This window comes from Pleurodeles waltl, chromosome 6 (assembly GCF_031143425.1).
Source record: "Pleurodeles waltl isolate 20211129_DDA chromosome 6, aPleWal1.hap1.20221129, whole genome shotgun sequence".
Classification (NCBI taxonomy): Eukaryota; Metazoa; Chordata; class Amphibia; order Caudata; family Salamandridae; genus Pleurodeles; species Pleurodeles waltl.
The window spans coordinates 285,193,115-285,215,548 of record NC_090445.1 but is presented as its reverse complement, the minus strand read 5'-3'; the positions used below and the strand labels follow the sequence as shown (position 1 = coordinate 285,215,548).

Below are 22,434 nucleotides of genomic sequence, written 5' to 3'. Positions count from 1 at the left end.
AAGTGGGGCTTGGCATTCCTGTGGACCTGCAGCTTTGCCGGGTATGCCAGTGCTCATTTGATGCCATTGTCTTCATTAACCTCTGTTAGGCAAGGAGAAAATCTCTCACCTTGCAGCCTGAACAGCAAGAGTGAAGTCCGGGATTAAAGAGAAGCAGTTGCCTAAGTATTGTATCCTGCCACATTCCCTTGCTAAGCACAATACAGTATCACAGTCTTTATAGGTAAAAAAACGGGTTATTATGGGTGATGCAGGTGTACCCGCGGGGGCATGGGCCCAGAGAACGATGCTCTCACTCCACATGGAACATGAGCATGAGTGATGTTCTGAAAAGGAAGCAGAATATTGCATCTGTAATCTTCCATCCCGTCAAGGGCAGTAGATTTAGGGAGGCCGAGGGTGTGTACATTATTTAATGATGACAAAGTTTCCTTTCTTATTAGCAGGGTTCTGAAATGTTCAGCGGGGGTCTCCTGATGCCCCAAGCAGCAAGAACCTCTGGCTGTCATCTGTGGTTCTGGTAGATCTTGCTGTTGAATTGTAACTTGTCTTATTACCTTTTATGACAATCAATTGGAGACAAGGAACTCCACTGCTCCAGCAGCGGCAAGCCAGCATGCTCCGTCAGTTGCCCAGTCTCATCAAGGCAGAAGAGGCAAGCAGTGTAGAGGCTGCAGCCCCAGGCCCGAGTCAAGCCACACCCCAGTGACAAATTGTCTGAGGGGCACATGAAGAACACCCCAGTCGGGCCTCCACAAATGTAATGAGTTATACTGTGCTCGGAAGGAAGTGCTCGTGCGGTGCTGGTATGTATGCCTGAAAAGTGGGGGCACAGTTAACGGCCACGCCTCCGCTGCCTCTCCTCCCCCTTCGGGCCACAAATCAACTGATAGGGCTTTCTGGTGCAGAAAAAGTTGGGGCCACAGGGTCTGAGCTATGTTAGAGAGGTGGGGGGAAATTGAGGTCCTAGTCTTCCCCAGAAGAGCTTGGGCAGCTGCATATGTACTCACGCTGTACACAATCAGCTGACCAGCAGGAAAAACCAAGGACGGACCAAAGGACACAGTCAGGAAACTACTGTGAGAACAGCTGGACAGCAGATCAGTCCACCATCTTGCCCCACCCACCATCCTAAATAGGCGCTACAGTCCTCTATCTCATAGGCGGCGGCAACCACCTCAAGTGAAGCAGGAGTCAGTAGGCCATTGCAGTGGCACTTCTCCGCGATCAGTGAGGGAGCAGCTTTCCAGGCCCGCAGGCAGACCCTCTGGTATTTTGGCTTCCTAAGTATAGTGCCGATATTGGCAACCCTTCCCCCAGCAAACATTGTGAAATGACTACCTAGCCCACAAGGAATGAAATAATTCAGGCCAAAACAGCACCATGGGCCAACCCATTCAGTGCTACCATTTTTTAATTGGGGAGTTTTCTTCCTTTAAAGACCGTGGACCACCATTCCAGGAGTAGAACTAGTACCTTTTGAGGGTGGAGCATCACCAAGGAAAGCCCCCGGTTGCTCACGCTTGCGACCGCCCAATGGACTAACAGGGCGCCGTCGCTTGCATCCCAGTGTCCTCCCATAAAGAGTCCCGAGGTTTGGCATAGAGCTCCCCTGCTGTGCTCCCTGAGCTGGTACTTTATGTACCAAACTGCCTCCAGATTACCCTGTAACTCCACCTGTAAGACAAATAAACAATTAAAATGCTCAGCAGCTGCATAAAAAAGTCCAGCTTCTGACACGCTGGGTACGAAATGGGGGTGGGGGTGACAGCGTGGCATGCATGGGAACAAAGAGGGCAGCACCTGCAAGGGGCAGGTTTAAGTACTTGCCCCACCCCCGCCAGGCACCGGAAATTAGACGCGGGGAAAGGGCCAGACGTGGGGCTCCCTGTAGTGCCCCAAAGAGTGTACTGAAGGTGAGTGTGCTCAAACACAGCTCTAAGAGGTTGTACCTCTTAGGAAGGCACACTGCGTGTGCTGCAGGCAGCCACGCTTCTACAGACTATTTACCTGAGGAGTATTTTGTTAATTGTGCAATAAAGGAGAAGATGAAAACAGGATAGTACCACATATAACCAACATGAATTAATATCTTAGAAAAGGCGGTACCGAATATTACTACCTCATATAAAAGACTGCGCCCCTGAAAAGATTTAGCAGTGGATTCATTTAAGAACTGTTGATTGGAAACTGTCAGTGCAAAAGACTTCTCAGAATTTTAAATGCCAAGTGACATATGCATTGTGGACAGAGATGTTCATAGTTATATGTGTAGATGTTTGTATATATTGTCTGTAAGTAAGATACGTGTTTTTTTATGTTTATGTTATAAATCAAGAGAGTGAGACAAAGAGAGACAAATACTAAAGAATAAAAAGAAGGAAAAGAAGTAATTTTTTCCAGTGATTAAATGATAATTTCACTGTGATATAAAATAATATTTATATATTAATCCCCTCTGTATAGTTGTATTTGGTGTATTACAGTTCTTTCTCATAGCAGGATGCAGGACTGGGCAGGATTCCTGTCGGATTTCCGGCTCAGCCAGCAGACTCTCATGAAAGCGTCCATCTTGCGGCCCGGCTCTATAGCACCCCAGCCTCTTAGACATTAAACAAGGTTGGAGAAAATATGAACCCTTGACTCAAGCCATTTGAGATGTGTGTAAGTGGGCTAAGTGTTTATTTCTTGTCAGTTTGTGCCAAGGGAATAGTCACAAAAATAAATTCCCATTTATCAAGGACTGCCTACTGTGGCTGACTTTTCTCACGGATATTGAAGAAAGAGGTCAGTCCTTCCGCAGAAAAATATAATTAAACGGGGCACAGTGTGCATACTATAGAATGATTTTCAAAAACATTTGCTAAATAACTATCAGTTTTGCATCCATTTATAAAGGGCTGTTGTTAGAAATTGGGATGTTGGTTGACAATCCTAGTCAGTGTAAGTGTCAGGCAAACGCTAAACTAACCTGTTCTCACCCTCCGGTAGATTGGCACAGAGTAGTCAGGCTAAACCTAGAGGCAGTGTGTAAAGTATTTGTGCAACCCTTCAAACAGTAAAACAGTGAATACACCACACAATATGAATCCTCACCATTTTAGAAAAATAGAGTAAGATTTAATTAATAAACCACGACCAAAATGACAAAAATCCAATACGTAGAACTTATGAATTTTTCAAGATCAAACTGTCAAATATCTTTGCAGCACCTAACCTTAACTTCCTCACAGATGCATCCCAGTAGGAAGATAGTACGACCATGACCAACAGTGTGATGTGGCCCATTCAACCGCTTAGATCAGACTTCTGTCCCCAACCCCCAGGGTGGTTGGTAGCCTGATATGTCCGTGAGACTTCAGATCAGGGAGCCAGGCAACTAGTCCCTTTGAGTCACTCTAAGTTCAAGTGAAAGAGTTCTAACCGTTTTCACCTAGGGAGGGAAACAGGCAACGGGGCAGCACAACAAGACAGGAGTCCAGCAAAGCAGCAGTTCAGCAGAGTGGCAGTCCTTCAGCAGCACAGCAGTCCTTCTTCCTGGCAGAGTATCTACATGTCCAGACGTGAACTGAGTTGGTGGTGTCAGAGGTCCAGTATTTATACCTATTTGGGCATTTGAAGTGGGGGAGACTTTAAAGGCCTTTGAAGTGCACAGAGGTCCTTACCCTCCTGCCCTGACTCCAGACTCACTACAGGGTGTTATGCAGCCCTTTGTGTGGGGACAGGATACAGCCTATCTAGGTATAATTGAGGCTCTGGCCAGCTCCTCCCTTCCATCCTGCCAGGATGGCCCATTGTGAGAGAACAGGGCTGATTGCAGAGGCCCCCTAACTTTTTCCCCCATTTTCCACTTTTTGCTGGTGTTTTCCTGACCCAGATAGTGACCTGGGTACTGCTAACCAGTCCCAGGGCCTGTGCTCTGTATAAAATCAGTATACAAATTAGGCTAATTATAATTGGCAAAATTAACCTACCTATAAGTCCCTACTATATGGTAGGGCATGGAGGTTTAGGGACCCCAGCATAGGTAGTGCCCCCATAGGTGCACTGCTGAGGGGCCCATTGTCATTTTAAAGGCAGGCCTGCCTTGCTGGCTGCTTTTAAATTAAAGTTATATGCAAATTCGATTTTGGAATTAAAAGTAGTTCCAAAGTCTTAAACTACCTTATTTTTACATATAAGTCACCCCTAAGGTGTGCCATGGGCTGGGTGCCATGTAACTATAAGCAGGGACCTTATAAAAATAGTTTTATAAGCCCTGGTGAGGTAAAACAGCCAAATTCGTTTTTTCCTCATTGTAGTGAATGTCCTCCATAGGCTAGAATGGGGAGACTTTATTTTAATTTTGAAAGTCCCCTTAAGTAACAGATACCAGAAGTTTGGTATCAAATTAATTGTTATAATAAATCCCACAACTTCCAGTCGTTGGATTTAATATAACTTGTTCAGGTAAAGAGTTGAAAAGTTGCCAACTTCAGGCCTGCAGTGTTTTTGCTGCTGTGCTCTGATTGGCCAGCCTCTGGCAGCCTGGCCTGGCTGCCTTGATGAGGTGTGAAGTGGCCTGGCTCCACACAAAGAGATGTGCCTGGGGGAGAAGACCTCCCCTCAGCAGATGGTGAAGCAGGAAGGGGAAGGGCGGCCAAACTGGTCTTCAAAGGCAGAGAAGGACATTTGGAGCAACCCTGCAACACCCTCACATCCTGCAAACCCAGACAATTAGGTGCCCCCTTGATTAGATTAGGAGAGGGCAGGAGAGGGGAGTGTTTAGGATTTTTAGCCACACCAGTGGGTGGGCTCAGCCAGATGTAACCTCCAAAAATCACTTTCAGGCATGATGGATTTTTGAGGAATGTTGCTCCCTGGGATTGATTTTTGCCACACTTCCCAGGAAGTGGTCATCACAGGGGGAAGGACCCTGCCCCTGATTGGAGAACCAGGACCCCCCTGTTTTTCACCCAGGAGCAAGGATATAACTGGCAGACATGCACCCACACCTCAGATCCCTATCAGATTCCAACAAGGAAGAACTACAGACACTGCACTCTGGAGGACTGCACCAGCTGCACACTTGGGCTTCACCACTAAAAGGACTTTACCTGTCTTCTACTGCTTCAAGACGGGACTCCCTGTTTGCTATAGGTACAAAGGAGCTGCCCAGAGTCCCCTGCATCAAGTCCTGCAAGCAGAGCCCAGCTGACCAGCATCCAGGGGCAATTTGAGGATTCTGACCAGGTGCGTTCTGGGAATTGTAGTCCAACTCCCAAGGAGCAACTCAGAGCTTCTGGAACCTTGGATCAAGTTGTGGACACTTCAAAGACACAAAAAGGACCTCTGGAAGAAGATCCAGAAGCTTGGAGACGTTTGGAGCAACTCCATAAGTTGGAGAGGTGCATTGTGGGAGTTGTAGTCCCAGACCCCAAGAGACCCACAAGAGCCTCTGAACCTTTGGCTGGTGCTGTGGACCACTTTCCTGAATCAAACACTGCCGAAAGTAAGCGTGACAGTGTTACCTCGTGGGTGGCCTGAACTCTGGACTTTGTTCCTTTCAAGTGTGACCTTTTTAAACCCTTTGAGCGCTAGTTGCTTCTATGCGCTAGAAAGCATAAATTTTTTTTAAATTCATATCTCCGGTTCCCCTTCTCCGTTTCTATTCGTTTTGGTGTCATTTTAAAGATAAAAATATAGGCCCTCATTCTGACCTTGGCGGGCGGCGGAGGCCGCCCGCCAAAGTCCCGCCGTCAGGTTACCGTTCCGCGGTCGAAAGACCGCGGCGGTAATTCTGACTTTCCCGCTGGGCTGGCGGGCGGTCGCCTTCAGACCGCCAGCCAGCCCAGCGGGAAAGAGGCTTCCACGATGAAGCCGGCTCGGAATCGAGCCGGCGGAGTGGAAGCTGTGCGACGGGTGCAGTTGCACCCGTCGCGTATTTCACTGTCTGCGCAGCAGACAGTGAAATACATGTAGGGGCCCTCTTACGGGGGCCCCTGCAATGCCCATGCCAGTGGCATGGGCACTGCAGGGGCCCCCAGGGGCCCCGCGACCCCCCCTACCGCCATCCGGATCTCGGCGGTCCGACCGCCGGGATCTGGATGGCGGTAGGGGGGGTCGGAATCCCCGCGGCGGTGCAGCAAGCTGCGCCGCCGCGGAGGATTCAATGGGGCCGCGGTACACTGGCGGGACCCCGCCAGTGGTGCCGGTCCGACCGCGGCTTTACCGCCGCGGTCGGAATCCCCATTGGAGCACCGCCGGCCTGTCGGCGGTGCTCCCGCGGTCCTCCGCCCTGGCGGTCAAAGACCGCCAGGGTCAGAATGACCACCATAATCTATTTGTATAAATTTATTTTGGATTTTTAAACTGTTTCCTGTGTTTTATTTAATTACTGTTTTGTGATATTTGAATGCTTTACGCTTTGTCTCCTAAGTTAAGCCTTGTTGCTCGTTGCCAAGCTACCAAGGGTTGAGCTAGGTGTAATTTACTGAGATCTAACTGGACCTAAGTGGAGGTTAGTGGCCTATTGCTAAGTGTAGGTACTTACCTGCCCTTACCAATGACCCATTTTCCAACACCCATCAGGGGCCAATCAAGTCACACCTAAACTCCTATAGTGTATGGCTGAGTAGCCTCCCCAGTGATCTGAGACAGGCAGCAGGGAACGAATTGCTAAATACGAAAGTGCCAACTTGCTATAAGGTGCATTCTCAGTAATGCAATTTAAAATCTGACTTCAGAATAAGTTGTTATTCTAAATTGTGATTCCTGAGACACCAAACTTGAAAAGTTTATCTCTTCCAAATTGTGAATTACACTTGTAAGATGTAATAAGGAAATCCCAAATGTTATCTTATGGGAGAGACCGGCCTTGCTGTAGCAAAAACGACTTTGGGAGTTTTTCCACTACCAAGACATGTAAAACTTAAAAGTACTTGTCCTGCCTTTTAAGTACATTACACCCTGTCCTCTGGGTTATCCAGGGCCTACCTTAGGGGTGACTTGTATGTAAAAAAGGGAATGTTTGGGCCTGGCAAAAGGGTTACTTAGCTAGGTTGACTTGGCAGTGTACTACTGCACATACAGGCCCTGCAATGGCAGGTCTGAGACATGATTCAAGGGCTACTTAAGTGGGTAGTACTTTCTGATGGATACAACTACCTGTGGATTCCTCACCTCATGAATACTCCCATGGCACCAGCATTCGACGGAAATCTTCTTCCTAGTCTCTGCACGTCGACGAGGACGTCACTCTAGCCCACGCGACGGCGTCTGACGTCATACAGGCAATAAGAGGTCCTCGACGACGTGCCGACGTCAGTTCCCTTTTTTCCGTGCATTCGAAACGGTTATCTTCGAGGGAGCAACTGTTACTTTTGTGGTTACAGTGTATTTTTTGCTGCGTAGTCCTTTTCTGCAGTAATAATGTCACAGAGAAAGTCGGGTTTCAAGCCTTGTCGAGAGTGTGGGGGCAGGATGTCAGTTACAGATCCTCACTCCGACTGCCTTTGGTGTTTGAGCTCCGACCACGACGTCTCAACTTGCGATTCATGCCAGCACAAGGATCCGAAGGCCCTCAAGGAACGTGAGGCTAAGTTGTTTATGGCGAAGTCGAAGAAAGAAAAGCATCACAAGAAGTCTTCTTCGCCAAGGCATCGGCGTCATCGAGACTCCCGGCGCCGTAGAGATTCACGGCGCCGTTCAAGGAAGGAGACTCGTTCCAGGTCGCCTTCGGATCGGCGCCGGAGGACTTGGGAGGTCAGTCCCACGGTCACGCCGCATCCGTCGACGCCGTTGCCCTCTCCGGCGTCACCGACTTCACCTGGGCAGGCGTCGGTGAAGCCTGGGCAGGCGTCTGGTGCAGCCTCTTGTGTTGTCTCCGGCGTCGCAGACGTCGAGGCCGGCGTCAGGGTCGCCTTCGATACAGGCTCCCCAGTATCCGGCTTTTCCCACCCCTGGAGCCGATAGTACCGCATTCCTAAATGCGATGTATACCATCTTCCAACAGATGGCTCCAGGGGGTGCTCCGGCTGGTCCTTTGGCCTTTTCATTGGGTGATCCTGCACCTCTACGGCCGGCACCCTTTATGCCCTTTCTCCCTTTTGGGAACGTGGGCTCGGCGCCGGTGTCGGCGCCGGTGGCCGCTCCGGTGGCTTCAGAGGGACTGGCCCCGGAGATTTCCATCCCGTCGACGTCGGGATTTCGTCCTGTGACTCCGGTGGGTCCATCTGCTCCAAGTTCTCTTCGTCCTGCTCTTTCATCGGCGTCGAAGTTGCCTGTGGCGCCGGACGCGGCGTCAGTTGCTTCTGGGGATCGGCGCCGATCTTCGACTTCGGCGGAGGCCATGTCGACTCCGCGTATCGAGCAGAGGCTACATTCGAGGAGACGGACTCTTCGTCTATTGGAAGAGCAGGAGTACCAACGAGTCCTGGAGGAAGGAGAACTGGAGGACTCTGGTGATGGACTGCATGGTCTGGATACAGCCAGTGGGCTGGACACTTCCCCTGAGTGGGATCTTTCGTCTCCAGGGGAATATACGGAGGAGGCGGCTTCCTTTCACGCTGTAGTACGGAAGGCAGCTAACTTTCTGGACCTGCCTTTGCCCGTGGCAGAGGCGAAGCAGAATCTTCTAACGGAGGTGCTACATCCGGCCTCTGCTGCAGCAGAGCCTCTCTTGCCGTTTAATGAGGCTTTGCTTGATCCGGTGCTAGAGGTGTGGAAGAGGCCAGTATCTTCCTCAGCGGTTCATAGGGCTGTGGCCAGGAGGTATCGAGCTGCGCCATCTGACCCTGGCTTTCTTTCTAGACACCCTACACCGGAGAGCTTGGTGGTGCAAGCCTCCTGTTCATCAAAATCAGCGCCTGGATCTTTCCCGACGGTGCCTGGAGACAGGGACTCGAAAAAGCTGGATGCGCAGTCCAAGAAATGTTTTCATCCTGCAGTCTGGCGTTGAAGGCCACCAACGCAACTTGCATTCTGGGGAGATACATCCATGCTCTTATGGATGACATTTCGTCATCATTTACGGAGCTTCCCCAGGGTCTTTTGGATGTTGTTTCGGACGCCCAGGCTGCCGCGACCCAGATTATTCAGTCTGGGCTGGACACGACCGACTCGGTGGCTAGGGCGATGGGCACAGCTGTGGTGGCAAGGAGACAGGCCTGGCTCCGTAATTCGGGGTTTTCTGCGGATGTGCAGTCAACCCTATTGGACCTCCCGTTTGATGGGGACAAACTGTTTGGGGCCAAGGCAGATTCGGCCTTGGAGCGATTTAAGGAGAGCAGGGCCACAGCCAAATCGTTAGGGCTCCAAGCTCCTTCTTCCTCTGCCTCTTCCAGATTTTTCAGGAGGTTTCGTGGATTTGGGCGTGGCTCTTCCTCCTCTTCCTTTCAGGGGAGATTCCAGCAACCTGCCTCTTCCCATCCCTATAGATCTTTTAGAGGGAGAGGTAGGGCCCGTACCAGAGGAGCCTCTCAGCAGCACTCTGCCTCTTCCTCGTCCTCTGGAGGGGTGCAGCAGGGAAAGCAGCCTTAGGCTTCCACCATTTCCCACTCACTCCTCTCCTGTAGGGGGAAGATTACGGCATTTTCTCCGCAAGTGGAAGACTATTACAACGGACACTTGGGTTCTCAGTATTGTGGGAAAAGGCTACACCCTTCCCTTTCGGGAGTTCCCGCCCCCCATCCCGCCTCGCCCATCTTATTGTTCAGAAGAACACCTCTTGTTGCTAGAACAGGAGGTACAAGTCCTCCTTTCAGAGGGCGCGGTGGAGTTGGTCCCAGAGCAGGAAAGGGGTCGAGGTTGTTACTCAAGGTATTTCCTGATTCCCATTAAGGATGGTCGGTTGAGACCAATCCTGGATCTGAGGATCTTGAATTGGTTCCTCAAACAGGAAAAGTTCAAGATGCTGACCCTAGCTCAGGTGCTTTTGGCGTTGAACAAGGAAGATTGGATGGTGTCTGTCGACTTGCAGGATGCTTACTTTCATATCCCGATACTCAAGTCGCACAGGAAGTATCTCCGGTTTGTCGTAGGATGGCAGCACTATCAGTTTGTGGTCCTTCCGTTTGGTCTTACTTCAGCACCTCGAGTCTTCACGAAGGTGATGTCGGTGGTTGCGGCAGAGCTCAGAAGGAAGGGGATAGCAGTATTCCCTTACTTGGACGACTGGTTGATCAAAGCCAAGTCTCCGGAGCTTGTGTTGCATCATCTGCAGTCAACGACTCAGTTGTTGTTCGACCTGGGCTTTTCGGTGAACGAGCCCAAATCTCACCTGGAGCCCTCTCAGCGCCTCCTGTTCATAGGGGCAGTACTGGATACAACATTGAGTCGAGCCTTTCCTCCGCCTCAGCGGATTCAAGATATTCAGGAATTGGTTCCAATGTTTCGAAGTGGAGCGGTAGTTCCAGTCCTCAAGGTCCTTCGTCTGCTCGGTCTGTTTGCCTCCTGCATTCTGTTGGTCACGCATGCTCGCTGGCACATGAGGGCTCTTCAGTGGTGCCTCCGAAGGCAGTGGTCTCAACACAAAGGAGATCTAGAAGATGCTGTCAAGATCTCCAGAGATGCTGCTGTGGACTTGAAGTGGTGGATTGCGAGCAACAATCTTTCACAAGGAAAGCAGTTCGCGCAGTCGCCACCAGTGGCCACGGTCATAACGGATGCTTCCACTCTAGGGTGGGGAGCTCATCTGGGGGATCTGGAGATCAAAGGCCTTTGGTCTCCAGAGGAACAGATGTTTCATATCAATCTGTTAGAGTTACGGGCTGTACGTCTGGCTCTCAAGGCCTTCCTCCCTTCCCTTCGTGGTCAGTCGGTACAGGTCCTGACGGACAATACTACCACGATGTGGTACATAAACAAACAGGGAGGAGTAGGGTCGTACCTTCTCTGCAGAGAAGCTCTTCGACTATGGTCCTGGGCAAAGGACCATCAGATTTGCTTGGTAGCAAATCATCTGGCCGGGGTCTTGAATGTACGTGCGGACGGTCTCAGTCGCCAATTCTCGGCAGACCACGAGTGGCGTCTCCATCCAAATCAAGCCCGTTTGATCTTCCAAAGGTGGGGGTTTCCTCGGGTAAGACTATTACAATGGACACTTGGGTTCTCAGTATTGTGGGAAAAGGCTACACCCTTCCCTTTCGGGAGTTCCCGCCCCCCATCCCGCCTCGCCCATCTTATTGTTCAGAAGAACACCTCTTGTTGCTAGAACAGGAGATACAAGTCCTCCTTTCAAAGGGCGCGGTGGAGTTGGTCCCAGAGTAGGAAAGAGGTCGAGGTTGTTACTCAAGGTATTTCCTGATTCCCAAGAAGGATGGTCGGTTGAGACCAATCCTGGATCTGAGGATCTTGAATTGGTTCCTCAAACAGGAAAAGTTCAAGATGCTGACCCTAGCTCAGGTGCTTTTGGCGTTGAACAAGGAAGATTGGATGGTGTCTGTCGACTTGCAGGATGCTTACTTTCATATCCCGATACTCAAGTATCGCGCATTGTCCGTTATTCTGCAGCCTCCAGTATCCGGTGCAGGGAGCGTTGGGGGACGCGTTTCAAATAACCTGGTGCGGCCAGTTGCTTTACGCGTTTCCTCCCATACCCTTGATTCCTCGAGTATTGAGGAAGATTCGCCAAGACCGGGCGCTAGTCATCTTGATAGCTCCGGATTGGCCAAGGAGGGTGTGGTACTCCGACCTTTTCCAACTCTCAATGTGCCCTCCGCTCCGTCTCCCTTTCAGGGCAGACCTCCTCTCGCAGTCGCAGGGGCGGGTTTTACACCCCAACCTCCAGAGTCTGCACCTACATGCCTGGAGATTGAACGGGGCAACCTGAGTTCCTTCTCTCTTCCGCCTGATGTAGTGGATGTTATATTAGCGGCCAGGCGACACTCCACTAAATCTATCTACGCTAATAGGTGGTCTAAATTTGTTGCGTGGTGTGGAGAGAAGCAGATTGATCCCTTACATGCTCATCTATCGGACGTTTTGTCTTTTGCTCTGTCTCTAGCGCAGAAAGGTTGTGCAGTGGCTACCATTAAGGGTTATTTGTCGGCCTTGTCAGCCTTCATTTGTCTTCCAGACCAACCATCGTTATTTAAATCCCCTATTGTTATCAGATTCTTGAAAGGTCTTCTAAATAAATATCCTCCAAAACCATTCGTTATGCCGCAATGGGATTTGTCCTTGGTCCTGACTTTCCTTATGGGGTCCCCTTTTGAGCCTATGCATTCTTGCCCCTTAAGGTATTTGGTTATAAAAACAGTTTTCCTGGTAGCTATAACATCTGCAAGGAGAGTGAGTGAGTTGCAGGCCTTATCGGTAAAGCCCCCTTATACAACTTTTTATGGGGATAAGGTGGTGTTGAGGACCAAGGCTGCTTTCCTCCCAAAGGTTGTTTCACCGTTCCATTTGGCTCAGACAATTACTTTGTCGCACGTTCTATCCTCCGCCTCATCCTTCTAAAGAGGAAGAAAGACTGCACCGTCTGGACCCAAAGAGGGCGTTGAGCTTCTTTATTGATAGAACAAAGGATTTCAGGCTGGAGGATCAGCTGTTCATCGGGTACGTGGGCAAGAGGAGAGGAAAGGCAGTCCACAAGAGAACACTCTCCAGGTGGGTTGTTCTTTGCATTAAAATCTGTTACTCTTTGTCAAAGAAGGATCCTCCTGAGGGCATTAGACCTCATTCCACCAGAGCTAAGTCGGCCACTTCGGCCTTGGCCAGAGGTGTTCCTGTGGTCGACATCTGCAAGGCCGCAACTTGGTCGTCCCTTCACACTTTTGCGAAACATTACTGTTTGGACTCTGAGGTCAGAAGGGACGGCCATTTTGCACGGTCAGTGCTGCAGGATTTCTTGGTTTGACCATTTAGGCACCCGCCACCGGGCGTGGTACTGCTTTGGGAATCTATTCATGAGGTGAGGAATCCACAGGTAGTTGTATCCATCAGAAGAACGAGTTACTTACCTTCGGTAACGACTTTTCTGGTGGATACATTAGCTACCTGTGGATTCCTCACGGTCCCACCCGCCTCCCCGTTGCCTTTCTGGTCTTACCAAGTAATCCTTGAGTGCGCTCCTCTTGGTCTTCAAGGTTGCAATAGATGTTGTACATATGGATACTTGTGTATATTTATCTGTATATATATATATGTATATATTCTAGTGTATATACATGATTTGCATATATTTGTTCATTTAAAAAAAAAAAAAGAGAGAGTTATATTAAATTTACAGCTATTCATTGCAATATTGTGTATTTTACAAGGTTATGGGATGTTGCCTTGCTCTTTCATTGCATTGGGTTGTTGTTCTCATGCACGTAAAAAATGTTGGTACTGACATCGGCACGTCGTCGAGGACCTCTTATTGCCTGTATGACGTCAGACGGCGTCGCGTGGGTTAGTAGAGTGACGTCCTCGTCGACGTGCGGAGACTAGGAAGAAGATTTCCGTCGAATGCTGGCGCCATGGGAGTATTCATGAGGTGAGGAATCCACAGGTAGCTAATGTATCCACTAGAAAAGTCGTTACCGAAGGTAAGTAATTCGTTCGTCAGGTCCATAAGTAGCATTTAATTTACAGGCCCTAGGCACATTTAGTGCACTTCACTGGGGACCTATAAGTAAATTAAATATGCCAATTGGGTCTAAGCTAATTGTGCCATGTTTTAAGGAGATAGCACAGGCACTTCAGAACTGGTTAGCAGTGGTAAAGTGCACAGACTTCTAAGGCCAACAAGAACGTGTGAGGATGATCCTTCTGAAAGGGCCAGGTCCAACAGCCGTTCAAGTGCATTTTGAGGCTTATCTACCCCAGGTATACTGGGGGATTAACCATCTATCTTTCATGTTTCCATTTTCAGTTAATTCTTTCATAACTCCTTTTTCATGTATGTTCCTCTATTTCCACTGATCTCCCTTTACTTCTTTGCTGATTTATTTCCTTTAGTTTTCTTCTATTTTCCTCATCAGGCTTTTCTTCTCTTTTTTTCCATCTCTGTCCCACTTTTTCCAGTTTTCTTTCGTCGTTTTTTCAGTCAATCCTTATTTCTGACTTTTTCCTTGTTTAATACCTTCTCTCCATTTTTAAGTTGTTTCCTACTTTCCTTTCATCTCTTCATTCATTCAGTAGTCTGCACCGTGCTTCATCCTTCAATTTTACCAAACCATCCATTTATTGTTCTTTCTCTCCATTCTTCTTCCATCTTTTATATATTCTTACTCTATTCTTCTTTCTGACTTATTTTCTTCCCTTCCTTCCTTGCTTCTCTCCATCATTCTTTCCACTCATAAATCCATCTTTCCATCCTTTCTTCACCAACAACCACCTTCCCTTCCATCATCCATCCATCTTTCCATCATTCATCTTTTCATCTTTCATCTTTTCATCTTTCATCCATCTCACATGATCCACCTTCTATCTGTACCTCTCTTCTTTTTCTGCCCTCTTTGTTCCATTTGTTCCCACACCTCACAGCTTCATCTTGCTATCATCTTGCAGTGGTATTTATGAGCATATCATTGGAGATGAGTAGCTCTGATCAAAGTCAATGAAGCCATAAATATCAATGTAAATGTTTGATCACACAAAGAACTGCTCAGTGGCACCTGTCCCGCTTTTAAGCTGCTAAAATGAGGGGTTTGTGGTGGTTTGTGCTATGACCCACATCTTATTAGAAGATGTAACAAACGCGGGTCAGTATTCATGTTGGATAGTTTGGTTCATAGCATTGATCAGTCCACTCTGTCAAAGATGGCCGTGAAATGTACAAAAAAATACAGCTTTTTATTTTCTTCAGTAGTGTGAATGAAGTGAGGACCTTTGATGTCATTACATTATTTTGTTAGAAGACCCCTTCCTAAAGCCAGCTTGGGTTATTGTTATTAAGTTTTGGTCCTCAGTCAATGTGCTCACTTCTTGTAAAAGGACCTAAACAAATGATTTGCTCTCTAAATCAACTAATGCAATTGTAGTGAGGGTTCTGACCCCCTTTTTAGGTCTTTCCAAGAAGAAGCTTTAGATGTCTCGCTAGCCAAATGGAGGCAAAAGAACTATTAAGTAAACAAGGGTTGGTAAATTCAATACTTGTGGGTTTAATGTACTAATGCATGCACTGATTATACCCAGAAATAAAGTTTGAATGGCGAGGGAGCTTTCATTACTCCATTATTGGAACTTTCATAGATTCACATGCTTGAATTATTCCCCGTCGTCGAGATGGGAGCCTCCGGTACAATTACACAAGTAATGATGAAACATATCAACACAAGGGCCTTAGGCCTCTTTAATTTAATAGTCTATCTCAGCCATTTTAAGAAAAAGACCAAACTTGAGCATCCACCAATCAGACAACACCACCCTCTAGAATCCTCCTGAGAGAAGCTCCAGCACCTCAGATTTTCTACCGCACTTCGTGCTACGGAGTCTCCTCAGACCTCTGCTCTTTCTTCACACCTTTGGATTGCCTTGAAGCCATTTTTCTCTTAAGGATAGAGAAGGCAGATTATTAATTTGGCTGCAGAAGCTTAAGTACAGAGATAATCCAGTCTCTGATTCGGATAGTGATGACTCTTCAACATCCAAGAAGTCATCAAAAATGGGGAGATCAGACACAAGATCTCCTTCACAACAACCAAGAAAAGCCCACAAAAAGACTACCACAGGGTCTTACAAGGGCCGCAGCCCATCTACTTCACCTCATAAATCTTCCAGGAAAGGGGAGAGAGGTCATGCCAGCAGTTCTGAGAGGCATAAGAAATCGTCCTCTGTACCACCATCTTTGTCGTTCAAAAGGCCTTCATCTACTTCGGCAGCTAAGAATGTGCCGTCAACAACGAACTTAGCGTCGACGAGACCATCGGTGAGTGTTTCCTCACCGTCTACGACGACTTTCACTGTTCCACCGTCGCGACAGTTATGACGACGACATCATCGTCGACGAGCGCCCCACCGTCGACGAGAGCAGCGTCGACGACGTCATCGTCAACAAAGATCTACACTTCTTCATCATCGACGACGGTAACAACGGTGTCTGCTTTACCATTGTTGACGGCCTCGTCGACAGTAGACTCCTCGGTAAGGCTGTCGACGATCAAGATCTCCATGTGTTCGTCGTCGACGACTCCTCCAACGACAAAGATTATATCCACGCCTGACACCGTCGACAAGGGAAAAACAATCTAGAAAACAAGAAAAACGTACTCCAAAGCACACCTCACCTAGTAAGGTGACAACCCCCTTATACCGATTCACTTGTTAGAGGGGGATGAAGAGTCAGATGACGAGGGTCCATTTAGACCAGCACATAGACCCTCTCAATTAAACGTCAAATATCAGGACGAAGACGAATTTAAGGAACCCTATGACCCTCAGTACTATGGAGGAGACCAACAATATCAGGAAGGAGCATACATTCCCACCTGTTTGCTCTCTGACCTCCGGGCGATGTTGGCTGATTATAGCAGGTGTTTTCCTCCTTAAGGGAGCAACCTCTGCCGTCGCCAGTCTCCGGGGTGACTACTCCACATCAGAGACCGACCTCATTACCATTGACAAATGTTACTACGCCAGATATGACCTTACCTCAGGACACTGATATGTCGGAAGGAGATCAGGAAGAAGGAGAGCTCCTTGACACTCATTCGGAGTGGGATAAATACATTATTCCTGCTCCTCCTTCTCCGTCACAGTCAAAAGTAGAATCCCCGCCAGATGACATCGGGGGATTTCATAATCTACTGGAGAGAGCAGCTAAACGGTTCGCCGTGCCAATGCCGTCCAAGTAAACAGATTGCTTCCTATATGATTTTAAAGAGCTGTTCCAGAAATCTGTGCGCTCTGTTCCAATGGTCAGCTACTTATGGGAAGAAAGGCAGAAAGTGATGCATAACACTGCTACTGCCACAGCAGTACTACCACGGCCAGATAAAAAGTGCAAGGCACCAGACGATGCCCCAGCATGTCTAATTGATCACCCTCATCCAGACTCAGTGGTGGCCCAGATGGCACAGAGAAAGTCCAAGAATCCGTCTGCTGCTATTTCTGCACCTCCAGACAGAGAAGGTAGATGGCTGGATAATATTGGAAAAGTTTCTCCTCAATGGCTAGCTTAGTTATAAGAGCTGCTAACTCGCTGGCAGTGTTAGCTAGGTATGACAGACAGCTATGGGCAGACATTGCCCGCATATTGACCAGTTGCCAGAGGATGGAAGATCAGAGGCGGGGAGGACATTACAGGAAGGTCAGTGCACCTCAGCTGAGCTCATAGACTGTGCTTTGGACATAGCCACAACTGCATTTCGCCAGCTCGCAGGTGCGGCTGTTCTTAGGAGGCAAGGCTGGCTAAAGGCTTCATCATTCAGGCCTGAGGTACAGAATAAGATTTTAGACCTACCTTTTGATGGCCGAGCATTATTTGGTAAACATGTTGATGAGGCCCTACAATCTATCAAATCCGACACTGATACTGCAAGATAGCTAGGGAATCTCCAATTTCAGAAGCCATCCTTTCGGGCTAGAGGACGTGGACTGCCCTCATATAGAGGAGGCTGTCAGCAATATAGATATTTAACCTATCCTTCTTCCTCCCAGCAGTTTCGTCAATACTACCCACAAAGGCAACCACCAGAATCAGCTTATGGTAGATCTGGCACTAGGGGACGCTCAACTCGCCCTGCTAAAGACTCATCTCGTAGAGCCTGATACATCCAAGGCACCGGCTACATCCAACCCTCCTCCACTGGTTCTAAGCAGAAAGATATCCCTGTTTCTCAAGCAATGGCAAGTCATCACATCAGACAAGTGGGTCGTCCAATTAGTGAAACAGGGCCACACTCTGGAATTTATCCAAATACCTCCCTCCAATCCTCCTCGCAGGATTCCATCAAGGTATCCAGAACAACTCAAGAGGGAGATCAGCAAGATGCTCCTCAAAGGAGCTATAGAGAAAGTACCTCTGTCACAGAGAGGAAGGGGTTTTTATTCCAGGTTCTTCCTCATTCGCAAGAAGTGGAAAAACTGGAGGCCGATCCTCGACCTAAGGGAATTAAATATCTACTTAAAAAAGCAGTCGTTCCGCATGGTAAGCCTACAGGATGTCCTTCCGCGACTGGACACTAGACATAAAAGATGCATATTTCCACATTCCTATCCACCCTGCCCACAGACAGTGCCTGAGATTCATGGTAGCCGGAGGCCATTTTCTATTTCGTGTCCTTCCTTTTGGCCTAAAGTCAGCTCCCAGGAGATTTACCAAATGTCTAGAGCCAATCGCAGCTTTCCTCAGGAGGAGAAAACACCAGATATTTCCATACCTTGACGATTGGCTGATAAAAGCAAACACCTACGCAGGAGCGTGCAGATCAACAAAAAGGTGCGTTTCCTTACTCAACAGTCTAGGCCTCACCATCAACTGGGAGAAGTCCAAACCTCTGCCATCACGCAGTATCACCTTTTTAGGGGCAAACCTGGACACTCAATCCACCATGGCGTGCCCCACAGTAGAGAGACAGCAGAAGTTACTGACTCTAGCGAAGTCAATACAGGGAAAAAACTCAGTTTCAGTTCGCCTTTTCAAATGCCTGTTGGGCATGATGTAATCATGCATACCTCTGGTTCCCCTCTGCCGACTGAAAATGCGACCGCTACAGGAGCAACTCAATCTTCAATGGCTCCAGGTTTCGGGAGGTTTCAAAGATCGGATAAACATAACCCCAGCAATGGTCAAATCTCTGACATGGTGGTCTCAAGAGCATCATTTGTCTGTGGGCCTTTCCTTCCTACATCGTCCAGCTCCATGGACTATCATGACCGACGCCTCTCTGGACGGCTGGGGAGCTGTTTTGCAAGATCTTCAAATAAGTGGCAAGTGGCCGCTAGAGTTGAGGGCAATGCACATCAACCTGCTGGAGCTCAGAGCTGGCACGCTCTGCAGGCTTTTCTTCTGAAGATAGCTGGGTCAGATGTCGTCATAAGAACAGACAACACCACTACGATGCATTACCTTAACAAACAAGGAGGAACGAGGTCTCTCACCCTTTCCAAGGAAGCCCAAAAGATTTGGAATTGGGCCTCGCAGCAAGGCATCAGACTCACAGCGGTGCATCTGCCGGGGATAGAGAACAAGATAGCAGACTCACTCAGCAGACAAAGATCGAGCTGCCACGAGTGGGAGCTAGACCAGTCCGCAGTGGATTATGTTTTTTCCCAGTGGGGAACGCCCAAAATCGACCTTTTTGCCAGCAAATGGAACGCCAAATGCCGGTACTTCGCAAGCTGGCATCCCCAAAAGGGATCTTGGGGGAATGCGTTTTCCATAGCTTGGTCAGGCATCTTTGCTTACGCCTTTCCTCCAATTCCACTGATCCCAAGAGTCCTCATGAAAATGAAGACAGAGCCGTGCACCCTGATATCGATTGCTCCGTACTGGACTGGCCTCGCCAACACTGGTTCGCAGAGCTTCTTCTATCAATGAAGCCTCACATTCCGCTCAAACCATCTCTATACTTGCTGACAATAAACAAAAGGCAAATATCGCATCCGGATCCTCAGTCAATGCGATTGTCAGCATGGCTCCGGAACACAGGGAGTTCGCACATCTGAATATCCCACAGGAATGTAGGGACATTTTGTCCAGAGCTAGAGCAGATAGCACTAATAAGGCTTATTCTTGCAAGTGGCGAAGGTTTTGTTTCTGGTGCCACCAGCGACAAATCGATCCACTGTCCTCACCAACGGAACAATTATTGACTTACTTATTACATTTAGCGCAATCCGGCCTGGCGCACTCATCCATAAAGGTGCATCCGGCGGCAATAGCTGCATATAGACGTTCAGACTCTTCACCTTCACTGTATTCTTCTAGATTAATCAAATGGTTTTTAAAAGGAATTTTCAGGGTTTTTCCTACATTCAGACTTCTCCCCCCCTCGTGGAACCTGAATATTGTTCTAGCACAGTTAATGAAGCATCCATTCGAACCAGTCCATCGTGCTTCGATCAAATACCTTTCTTGGAAAGTTGCTTTACTGGTGGCTCTCACATCAGCCAGGCGGGTTAGTGAGATTCAGGCCCTCTCCATACAGGAGCCGTTTTTGCAGATCACACAACACAAACTACTACTTCGCACAAACCTGCATTTCATTCCGAAGGTCCCTTCCGATTTTCACATGAACAAGCCCTTAGTTTTTAAAACTTTTTTTCCACATCCATCTACTCCTGCCGAACGAGCGTTACACTCCTTAGACATTAAGAGATGTGTCAAATTCTACCTGGATAGGACTAAGGGGGTCATTCCGACTTCGGCGGGCGGCGGAGGCCGCCCGCCAAAGTAACCCCGTCGGAAGACCGCTCCGCGGTCAAAAGACCGCGTGGGTCATTCCGACTTTCCCGCTGGGCCGGCAGGCGACCGCCAAAAGGGCGCCCGCCGGCCCAGCGGGAAAGACCCTGCAACAAGGATGCCGGCTCCGAATGGAGCCGGCGGAGTTGCAAGGGTGCGACGGGTGCAGTGGCACCCGTCGCGATTTTCACTGTCTGCAAAGCAGACAGTGAAAATCTTAATGGGGCCCTGTTAGGGGGCCCCTGCACTGCCCATGCCAGTGGCATTGGCAGTGCAGGGGCCCCCAGGGGCCCCACGACACCCGTTCCCGCCATCCTGTTTCTGGCGGTGAAAACTGCCAGAAACAGGGTGGCGGGAAGGGGGTCGGAATCCCCATGGCGGCGCTGCAAGCAGCGCCGCCATGGAGGATTCCCTGGGCCAGGGGAAAACCGGCGGGAGACCGCCGGTTCCCCTTTTCTGACCGCGGCTTTACCGCCGCGGTCAGAATGGCCCTGGAAGCACCGCCAGCCTGTTGGCGGTGCTTCCATGGTCCCCGGCCCTGGCGGTCATGGACCACCAGGGTCGGAATGACCCCCTAAGTCCTTCCGCCACTAATATCAATTGTTCGTAGCTTACAGTGCACCCAGACGAGGTCAACCGCTCTCCAAACAGAGTAGAGCCAGATGGATATCCTCAGCCATTCGTTTCTGCCATCGAGCAGCGGGCAAACCACTGCATTCATCAGTCTTTGCTCACTCTACAAGGGCAGTTTCTTCCTCAGCAGCACTGTTTGCTGGGGTTCCCCTACAAGACATCTGTAGAGCAGCGACATGGAAAAGCTGCCATACATCTACACGACATTACTGCCTGGAAGCACTATCGCAAGAGAGGTAGCAGTGGGTCAAGCAGTCCTCAGGAACCTCTTCAGGTGAAGGTGAGCCACCTCTTTCATCCCTCCATCCTAGATAAGGTATGCACATTGTTTATTTCCTGTTACTGTTCAATACGGATCCCAGGCATTTAAAAAATAAAAAAAAAGGGAAAAGAAGAATAAAGGGACAGAAGTAAAGATGAGGTGAATAGACTAAATGTTGTTTACAGTATTGCTTTATTTATAGATTATACATATATATGTTTGCATTATATATGCAAATGTTTTGTGACTCACATAGCTACAATATTCCAATGTGCATAAGTACTGCTCGTTACTCTGATTCAAGCATGTGAATCTATGAAAGTTCCAATACTGGAGTAAGAAAATTAGTTTCTTACCTGTAACTGTAGTTCTTCAGTATTGGAATCTTTCATAGATTCACATGCAACCCACCCGCCTCGCCGGAAAAGCTCACTTTCACCTCTCTCTCTCTCCCTCTCTCCCTCTCTCTCTTTTTCTCTCTCTTTCTCTCTTTCTCTCTCTTCCTGTTCCTATCCTTGATGCACTTGTGCTTGGAAAATCTGAGGTGCTGGAGCTTCTCTAGAGGGTGGTGTTGTCTGATTTGTGGATGCTAAAGTTTGATCCTTTTCTTAAAATGACTGTGATAGACTATTAAATTAAAGATGCCTAAGGCCCTTGTGTTGATATGTTTCCTCATTACTTGTGTAATTGTACCGGAGGCTCCCATCTCGACGACAGGGAATGATTCAAGCATGTGAATCTATGAAAGATTCCAATACTGGAGAACTACAGTTACAGGTAAGTAACTTATTTTCTTATAGCAATTTGTTTTTATGACATAGATAGGAAGGACAGATTGTAATAAAGGCTCCCTTGCAACTAGGCCATATTTTTGCAAAGAAACAAACAATGACAAAACCAATAGATTTGATGTTTGGATGGTGAATGCGGAACGAATGTAGCAAGTTAGGAAATAGCACACATAGACAAGGTCATATGCCTGCATTTTCAGGCATAACACAGCCAGCCAGTGTATATGCACTGCATGTAACAGAATAGAAAAAACTGGCAAATACAATCTAGAAATTTTTCTAAAAATGTCAACATCAGAAGACAAGCAATTTAAAATTGTCTCTGTCGAAAAGCATACTATGAAGAAGACCTATTGAATGTAGAAAATGAACATCGACAAACTGAGAAATAGCATTTATTCGCCCTAATGTCAGCGAAATTGAAGGGATAATCTTTT

General features: G+C 48.3%; 1 protein-coding gene across 1 annotated transcript in view; it reads left to right on the top strand.

The window, feature by feature from the left end:
* LOC138301524 (slit homolog 2 protein-like) overlaps window positions 1-16,130 on the top strand; it is a 348,568-nt gene extending 332,438 nt beyond the window's left edge. Inside the window, exon 6 of the mRNA XM_069242038.1 lies at window positions 15,890-16,130. Within this exon, the coding sequence (XP_069098139.1) occupies window positions 15,890-16,130 (241 nt within the window). The remainder of the gene's footprint in view (window positions 1-15,889) is intronic.
* Window positions 16,131-22,434: the final 6,304 nt, after the last annotated feature.